Genomic DNA, 9,702 nt, shown 5'->3' with positions numbered 1-9,702 from the left:
GACGGAGGATTACTTTTTGTATGTGACGGCTGGTGGGGTGAAAGGTGAGGACTAGGGGGACTCGGCCCTTGTTGCGAGTGCGGGGATGGGGAGAGAGAGCAGTGTTGCGAGGTATGGAAGAGACCCTGGTGCGAGCCTCATTTATGGTGGAGGAGGGGAACCCCCGTTCCCTGAATAGTGAGGACATTTCAGATGTCCTGGTGTGGTCCCCACCCACCCCCGCCCCCGATCAGTCTGAAGAAGGGTTTCGGCCCGAAACGTTGCCTATTTCCTTCGCTCCATAGATGCTGCTGCACCCGCTGAGTTTCTCCAGCTTTTTTGTGTAACCTTCGATTCTCCAGCATCTGCAGTTCCCTCTTAAACAATACAAATACATAGTTTCCTTAAGGTGGCATTGCAGGTAGATAGTGTGTTCAATAATGCTTTTGGCTTGCAAGCCTTCATCAGTCATGGAATTGAGAATAAAGGTCGGAATTTTATGTTACGGTGTATAAGTTGTTGTACAAGATTGGTGAAGCTACACTTGGAAAATTCTGCATAGTTTTGGCCACCCTGCTGCAAGAAAGATGCCATTAAGCTGGAAAAAGTGCGGAGGAGACCAATGAGAATGTTGCCAGGACGCGAGTGCCTAAGCTAGAGGGAAAGGGTAGGACTTTATTGCTTGGAGCACCAGGGCAGGGGAATCAAGAATATGTTTAAGGTGAAAGAGGAAATATTTAATTGTAACCTGAGGGGCATCTTTACCACAACGACAGTGTTGGGACCAGGGTGTGAGCAACCAGAGGAAGTAGTCAAGGCAGGTAAATTAACACAATTTAAATGACACTTGGACAGGTACATGGGTTGGAAATGTTTAGAGGGTTATGGGACGGACACAAACAGGACCAGCATGTATCTTGGTGGACATGGAAAAGTAGGGCCAAAGTGCCTGCTTCAGTGCTAGATGACTATTAAATCAATATACAAAGAATTTGAACAGTTAAATACAAATTTTGAAACATATGAATTGGAGACTTAAGAAACATTCTCAGCAGCTCTAATCAGCCAATTCATTAGCCTCCCTTCCTACTCATTTACCTTGTGCCAATCTTTAGGGACAAGTGGACTACTGAAGTTGAGCTCAGCTAGGAAACTTTCAATTGATATCAACAACTTTTTAGTGTATCGTAATAACAGTCAAGGTAATGAAGTGAAGCCCCATTACCTTTTGTTGTAGGTTTTGGTTTATTTTGCTTCATGGTTTTGGTCTCTAAACATTAAAACAAATATTGCATTGTGTTCAAAGTTAATCATAATACAATTGCACATAAATATGAACTAAACTGTGGCACCACCTGGTGGTTAGGCCACTTACTATGCGAACCCTCGGCAGTCGGGGGTAGGGTCACATGACTGAGTAATGGCGGGAAGGAGTTGTCACGAGGTATAGGGGTGTGCCCCAGTATATATAATGAAACCAGGTCAACCTTCCCCCATTTGCATGTGTGTTGTTCTCTTTACTTTGACAATAAAGATCTCTTTGATTCACCACGTGTGGTTTGCTTATTCGCCCGCCATAAAACAATAAATCCATAGAACAATGCACATGCTGTATTGTATTAATAATATTGTATTAAATGAAGCGGCAATGGAAAAGAAAATTGCTACTGGTGCCATCCACTCAATAATTGATCTTTGGAGAGTAAATAAAAAAGAAAGGTCAAGTGAAGTCACTCAGACCTCGATGTAACTTACTGATACATTGCCCAATCACTGCCAACTCTTACGTCCACATACAATAAATATATTTGCAGATAGACAGGAATCACAAATAACTTTCACTATATATACATATATCAGCTGGCCAGGTCAGTGTATTAATAATGCAGGAATTGTTCATGTGTGAGATGAGACTCGAAACTAAAGCTTTTAAATGAAAACGTAATTTGTTTTATAACCCAATTAATATGGTGACAAAAGTGCTATAATGCTGGTGATACTAACAACTAGACTTATTATGTAATCACTTTATCTCTATAATCAAACTTGCCTGTGGGTCAATGGACCGGGTTCAACTAATCTCAGCCCCAAAATCAGCATTCATATGAAAAAAGTGCAATGGGTTTAAATCTCGTTGAAAATGTTAATGATGAAGTAAAAGGGAGTGGAGAAAAATAAAAATAATGCATATGGTATGTTTGCCTTCGTCAGTGGCAGCTTTGAGTACAACAATCAGGATGTCATGTTGCACCTGTGCAACTTTGGTTGAGCAACATTTGGAGGATTGTGTGTGGCTCTAGTTGCCCCATTACAGACAGGATGTGGATGGTTTGGAGAGCATGCAGAAGAGGTTTACCAGAATGCTGCCTGGATTAGATGGTATTAGCTGTAAAGAGAAGTTGGACGAACTTGGATTGTTTTCTCTGGAGCAACAGAGGCGGAGGAGAGACTTCAGTATATAAAATTATGAGCGACATAGATAGGGTGCACAATCAGAGCCATTTTCCCAGGATGGATATGTCAAAGGATGGAGTGCATAGCTTTGATGTGAGAGGGGCAAAGTTTAAAGGAGATATGCGAGGCAGGCATTTTCCATAGAGCTTGTAAAATACTGCCACTGTTAGCGGAGGAGGCAGATATCATAACGGCATTCAAGGGGTATTAGATAAGCATACGGATGTGAAGGGAATGATGGAGATGGATCATGTGCAGGCAGAGGCGACTAATCAAACTTGTCATCCTATTCAGCACGGGCATTGTGGGTGAAAGGACTGTTCCTGTGCTGCACTTTTCTATATTCTATGTTAAAAGAAGCAACAGACTTCTAGTTTGTTTTTTTTCACATGCAATTCAGCAAACAACATTGCACTAAAAACATCATACTTATGCATGCAATATGTTAAAGAAAATTCACAAATTTGATTCATTTTTAAATATTAATAATCTGTAACGTAAATGTGGAAACAAGGTAGTTATGTCCAGTTTGATTTCTATATAATAGTAGTTCTATATTTATTTTACCATCTAGGTATGGAATGAAAGCTCTAATGCCAATAAAACATTTTTGCGGATAACAAGAAAAATATATTTACAATAAATCATAGAAATCACTCACTTGCTACCTTTACTGCTGTTTAGGAGATAAATAATAATAAAAGTATGAGTTAACATGCAATGTTTTTTTTTGGAGTGAGAGAAGGGCTTCAGTCACTCGATAACCAATTTGTTTTTTAGCCCCAGCCAGGAGTGGTATTAAACTAATGTTTCAATCGTTTGATTGATAAATGTATCCATCCACAAAACACATTATTAAAAGACCAATTAATGACATCACATGGCCATTTGTACATATGCATGCCTAGTGAAGTGGCCTAGGGGCATTCAAGTTTTGTGACTAATTATAATTTACTTAAATTCGCAAATTAATTTTATAAGTTGGGCCCGTGCAGTTTGTGCTTCCAATCAGAAGCAAATGCTGCGATACATGGTACGATATGTCCCGAGGATGTTTATGCATTTTCTTTTCATCGATATTGAGATAAGAAAATTGGAACTAAAAAAAGAGAGATCAAAATCTGTAACACATCGTAAGATGATTTTTTTAAAACATTTGGTATCAGAAGAGGGAGAGTTGGAAATTTACCACCAGATGTAAACATTCCAGTGGTGTTACCTTTCTCTGCAGTTTTTTGTTTTACTTTCTTTATCGTTTCTGCCTCTAAGCATCAGAAGAACAATTAATTAGGTTAATTAGTAGTAACATCTTAATTGAAAATGAATATTAAACATATATTAGTCTTAAACGCAAATTCAAAATCCAAACAATATGCTGTAATTAATGTTGTAAAACATATAGGTTTTATTTACCTTCTAGTTTGCACACAAAAATGAGGCAATGTTACACTGCTGAGTAATTTCTCACCATCCTTCCATTTATTTACCATTGATTGTAAGAACAGAAATCATACAACAGACATATTTAGACTCCATTCACTTGACTCGATGTAAAGAAGTAATTTAGTCTCCAAAGCCAGGTTCAGTTTAGTCAGTTCATCGCCAGTGCCACTCTTTTTTGACCATCTGATCATGATAAATACCAATTCAATGTCAACAAAACATGGATAGTATAAATTATGTCTGAACATTGGTATAGGTGTGCAGACTGAAAGGAAGACACGTTCAGTGAATTCTGCAAAGTTATCTTCCTTTCTCCTTCTCGATTTAATCAGATTCTTATGCACAGAAAATAGGCGCAGGGTACCTGGGTAGAAAATGGTTGTTTCGAGGCGGAAATCTAGAGAGGCATCTGCTGCGCATACACAGTTGCTTGCCATTTAAAATAAATAGTTATTTATATTGGGAAATGCCATCATGAGAGAAAGAACCAAACTGTGTGCATTCAGAATCTTTCTGGATATAGTAATGCAAGACATCTTCCCTCTACCCAGATGCCTTAGAGGCGGAAACTTACTTACTTAAGTTCACTAATTGAAATAAAGTGAATGTAATTACCAAATGTAGCTTTAATAATCAATTCTCACCAAGCCAAGATAAAGTGTTAGGCATGCCCCAATTTTTGGGAGTACAAAATGACAGTCTGCAATTGGGCTTGCCTGAAGTTGGATCAGAATTCAACAATGCAATTAATATTACAGCCATAATATGCTGGAGTAGCTCAGCGGTTCAGGCAGCTTCTTTGGAGAGCACGAATAGGTGACCTTTCGGGTCGAGAATCTCATATTATTATGATATTAGTGGTCACCACAGTAAAATTACCTTTTGCTTTCTCATGTAACGTACAAAAAAATCAGGGACATGGGCCAACTAGATTACTTTCATTTTATTAAATGCTCCCACCTATACAAGGCACAAGGTTATATTATTGTGTCTGTTTGAGGATGATAATGTTGAGAAGGACTAGGCTACATTTGCTCTCACAGTTTATAACATCCCAAAAATGTAGGAAAATAGGACATTTATCTAGCTTCAATTAAATGTTATGCCTTGTATGGAGAAGATAAACTATTTTCCTTTAACACAGCCATTCATTTGGGGAACCAACGGTATCAACAACTGAAAATGCTGTACATTGAAAATTCATGCCGAATTTGCATTGCATTTGCCAGTAGCTCTGACCATTCAACTCAACAGCAAACAAGAATAAAATCTTCACGGAAGTCACTCACTTGTCACTTTAGGTTGTTCTGCTGTTTAGGAGCAAAATTATGACAATCTGAGGTAAGATTCATGCAACATTTTTGAAAAGGACTATTCCTATTACTAGGTAGATAAAAATGCTGGAGAAACTCAACGGGTGAGGCAGCATCTATGGAGCGAAGGAATAGGTGGTGTTTCGAGTCGAGACCCTTCTTCAAACAGATGTGGGGGTGGTGGGGGCGAGAAGAAGAAAGGAAGAGGCAGCAGAAAATGGGCTGTGGGAGAGCTGGGATGGGGAGGGGAAAGAGGGAGAAAGCAAGGACTACCTGAAATTGGAAGTCAATGTTCATACAGCAGGGGTGTAAACTACCCAAGCAAAATATGAGGTGCTGTTCCTCCAACTTACGGTGGGACCCAACTAGTGTCATTGTGTCAAGAGTATCAAGGATGGGTGGTTTGACATATTTGTTGGAGATGTTCATTATCTGGCAGTTTTAATGCACTTAACTTACTTGTTTTTTATCAGTCCATGCCCAAATTCTGTCCATGTCTTTCTGCTTGTAGGACAAGATTTTATGTTGAAACAGGGCCTTTGGCCCACTGAGTTCATGCTGTTCACACTAGTTCTATGTTATTATGCTTTCTAATCCACTCCCTACAATGAACCGGTACTTTGGATCCGTCTTCACTAAGGAAGACACAAACAATCTTCCTGATGTACTACTGGCCAGATTATCTGGGGTGATGGAGGAACTGAAGGAAATCCACATTAGGCAGGAAATGGTGTAGGGTAGACTGATGGGACTGAAGGCTGATAAATCCCCAGGGCCTGATGGTCTGCATCCCAGGGTACTTAAGGACGTGGCTATAGAAATCGTGGATGCTTGGTGAAAAATGTACAATGTTCTATAGATTCAGGATCAGTTCCTGTGGATTGGAGGGTAGCTAATGTTATCCCATTTTTTAAGAAAGGCGGGAGAGAGAAAACAAGGAATTATAGACCAGTTAGCCTGACATCGGTGGTGGGGATGATGCTGGAGTCAATCATAAAAGATGAAATAGCGGCACATTTGGATAGCAGTAACAGGATCGGTCTGAGTCAGCATGGATTTACGAAGGGGAAATCATGCTTTATTAATCTTCTGGAAATTTTTGAGGGTGTAACTAAGAAAATGGACAAGGGAGAGCCAGTGGATGTAGTGTACCTGGACTTTCAGAAAGCATTTGATAAGGTCCCACATTAGAGAATATTGGGCAAAATTAGGGAACATGATATTGGGGGTAGAGTGTTGACATGGATAGGAAATTGGTTGGCAGACAGGAAACAAAGAGTAGGGATCAACGGGTCCCTTTCAGAATGGCAGGCAGTGACTAGTGGGGTACCGCAAGGCTCGGTGCTGGGACTGCAGCTATTTACAATATACATCAATGATTTGAATGAAGGGATTCAAAGTAACATTAGCAAATTTGCAGATGACACAAAGCTGGGTGGCAGTGTGAACTGTAAGGACGATGCTATGAGAATGCACGGTGACTTGGACAGGTTGGGTGAGTGGGCAGATGCATGGCAGATGCAGTTTAATGTGGATAAATGTGAGGTTATCCACTTTTGTAGCAAAAACAGGAAGGCAGATTATTATCTAAATGGTGTCAAGTTGAGAAAAGGGGAGGTACAACGGGATCTGGGTGTTCTTGTTCATCATTCAACGAAAGTCAGCATGCATCTACAGCAGGCAGTGAAGAAAGCGAATGGCATGTTGGCCTTCATAACAAGAGGAGTTGAGTATAGGAGCAAAGAGGTCCTTCTCCAGTTGTACAGGGCCCTAGTGAGACCACACCTGGAGTATTGTGTGCAGTTTTGGTCCCCTAATTTGAGGAAGGACATTCTTGCTATTGAAGGAGTGCAGCATAGGTTTACAAGGTTAATTCCCGGGATGGCGGGACTGTCATATGCTGAGAGAATGGAGCGGCTGGGCTTTTATACTCTGGATTTTGGAAGGATGAGAGGGAATCTTATTGAAACATATAAGATTATTAAGGGTTTGGACATGCTAGAGGCAAGAAACATGTTCCTGATGTTGAGGGAATCCAGAACCAATGGCCACAGTTTAAGAATGGGTAAGACATTTAAAACGGAGATGAGAAAACACTTTTTCACACAGGGTTGTGAGTGTGAAATTCTCTGCCTCAGAGGGTGGTGGAGGCCAGTTCTCTGGATACTTTCAAGAGAGAGGTAGATAGGGCTCTTAAAGATAGTGGAGGCAGGGGATATGGGGGAAGGCAGGAACGAGTACTGATTGGGGATGATCAGCCGTGATCACATTAAATGGCGGTGCTGGCTCGAAGGGCTGAATGACCTACTATTCTGGCACCTATTGTCCACACATTATTGGGTTATTTACAGAGCCTAATTAATCTACAACCCCACATGTCTTTGGGATGTGGGAGGGAAGCGGAGCACCCGGAGGAAACCCATGTGATCACAGGATGAATGTGCAAACTCAACACAGACAACAGCCAAGGACAGAATCATATCCGGGTCTCTGACACAGTGGGGCAGCAGTTCTACCAGTTGCACCAATGTGCCACTCCAATTTGTGAATGGAATGGAATTGAAATTGTGTATTCATAATCAAACATCCCCACTTGTGACTGTATTTGGAAGGAATGTCACCGATGAAGCACATAATTTGTTCCTGATGCAATATTAGTTTTATACTACTGGCCAATGTAAAAAATATCAAATCGTACATAAAAATAAAGCCGCTGCTTTCTCAATTTATTCATATTCACTTCTTGCTACGCTTCAGTTAACAAATGTGGAATTTGTTAACTGAAGTCAATGCTCATCAATGCTTGTGCTGATATTCATAGTACTTAAGGAGCTGTATTTGAACTGAATATTATTTTGTGTTTTATATTAATTATTCTTTGACATTACATTTATTGTTACTACTATTGTCAAATGACGTTTTATAGATGTCCCCATGCAACACCGGTTCATACATTCATTTTCCTCCATTCTAAGAGAGTATCAATGGAGTGCTGGACAGGATGAGTCAGATACATCATGGACACACTGTTCTCCTGCTTTAGAGTAATGGGAAAAGTAGGAGAACTGCTGTTAGAGGACCACATAAACATTTAATTGGTTTCATTTCTGTTACCTTTCTTTTCGGGCTTCCGTTTCACTTGCTTCGCAGGTTCTGCCTCTAAACATTGGATTAGGCCCAGTATTAATCTTATGTGTGGATGAACATCAACCAGATATTATATCTAACATTAAACTATTACTAATGCTGGAAATCAGAATTAAAAACAGAAAATGCCAAGGATAACCATAAGGTATCAAGGCACCGATGGAGATAAATTGTTATTATTTCAAACTGTTGAAAGGTTTGATAAAAAATTCTGTTAGAATGTCTTCAACTTGAAATGTTAACTATTTCCATCTCTGATGTTGTGAAAGATTACCACAATTTAGACAACTGTTAGATATACACATAAAGTTATCAATATTATACAGTCATAAAATTATTTAAAGGTACATTTAAGGTAATATATTTGTTAATAATTATGTATATATGTATTAATTATTGGACATCAGTGAAACAATAGTGACTGCCATCCCCACCAATGCCAATTTAAGAGGCAGTAAAATCCTCCAATGGAAATGAGCTGAAGTGAGATTCCTTGAGTAGAATGAAAGAAGTGTTAACCAAATAACTGGTTGCACCAACCACTGATGATATTATCAAACGATTATCCTCAGTTCCTGCACAGCACGGAAATGCTACACACCAACTTGCTGCACCAGCCAGGCTTGGCAGAGTTAAATAGAAGTCTTTTTGCACTTTGGAATATTTAATTAGTTAACACAGCAAAAATACGCACAGAAAGCTTGGACAACAGCAGAGTTTGATTGAGGCTGAAAATCAGATGAGGAAACAGCTATATAGAGCCTTTGTCTGTAAAATAAACAAAGTTATTTTACTGCAGTAAAAAATGGTCATAGAGAAGAATAGGGATAGACTGCCAAAAGATTGGGCAAAGCTGCAGAAATTAAAATATAAAGAAAGATAAATGTGGAAAAATTGAAAACTTTCTTTGGTAAGGATTCCCAGATGATCTTGGCCGGACAGTATTATGGTCCTCTAGAGAGCCTAAAACTAGAGTATTATATCCAAACTGATCAATTCACGATGAAGGATCTGAAAAATGTGGAGAGCATATTGAAAATATTCACTTGATAAGAGATCACAGAAATGATTTTGACTGAAGAAGATGTGATTGATCCCCTTGGAGCAAAGGAAATTGACTGCTGATTTTACTGAGGTATTCAATGTGCTATTGAATTTAACAAGTAGACAGAGTATGTTTCAGTTCGCATTTGGTTCATGGAACAGGAGGCAGACATCCAAAATTGAGAAGAACATAGAAACATGATTATAGAGAATAGTTACAATTTACTGCCAACAGAGATAGTGGAAACGGAATGAATCAGAGCTTTCAAAAAGATGTTGAATAAGCATTAGCAATAAAAAAAAGGTGCATGGGAAAGTATGG

General features: G+C 39.4%; 1 protein-coding gene across 39 annotated transcripts in view; it reads right to left on the bottom strand.

The window, feature by feature from the left end:
• Nucleotides 1-1,016: 1,016 nt before the first annotated feature.
• Nucleotides 1,017-9,702, bottom strand: part of trdn (triadin) — a 270,827-nt gene continuing 262,141 nt past the window's right edge. For 34 of the 39 annotated variants that reach the window (XM_055635706.1, XM_055635681.1, XM_055635684.1 and 31 more), the window contains 4 exons: nt 8,304-8,348; nt 5,166-5,186; nt 3,653-3,697; nt 1,017-1,249 (listed from right to left, as the gene is read on the bottom strand). In XM_055635706.1, coding sequence (XP_055491681.1) covers nt 1,146-1,249; nt 3,653-3,697; nt 5,166-5,186; nt 8,304-8,348 — 215 coding nt within the window. In that variant the 3' untranslated portion in view covers nt 1,017-1,145. The remainder of the gene's footprint in view (nt 1,250-3,652; nt 3,698-5,165; nt 5,187-8,303; nt 8,349-9,702) is intronic. The other 5 variants (XM_055635691.1, XM_055635712.1, XM_055635714.1 and 2 more) reach the window with 3 other exon arrangements.

Source organism: Leucoraja erinacea, chromosome 5, assembly GCF_028641065.1.
Source record: "Leucoraja erinacea ecotype New England chromosome 5, Leri_hhj_1, whole genome shotgun sequence".
Classification (NCBI taxonomy): domain Eukaryota; kingdom Metazoa; phylum Chordata; class Chondrichthyes; order Rajiformes; family Rajidae; genus Leucoraja; species Leucoraja erinaceus.
The sequence above is the reverse complement of the archived record's forward strand: the minus strand, read 5'-3'. Positions and strand labels throughout refer to the sequence as shown.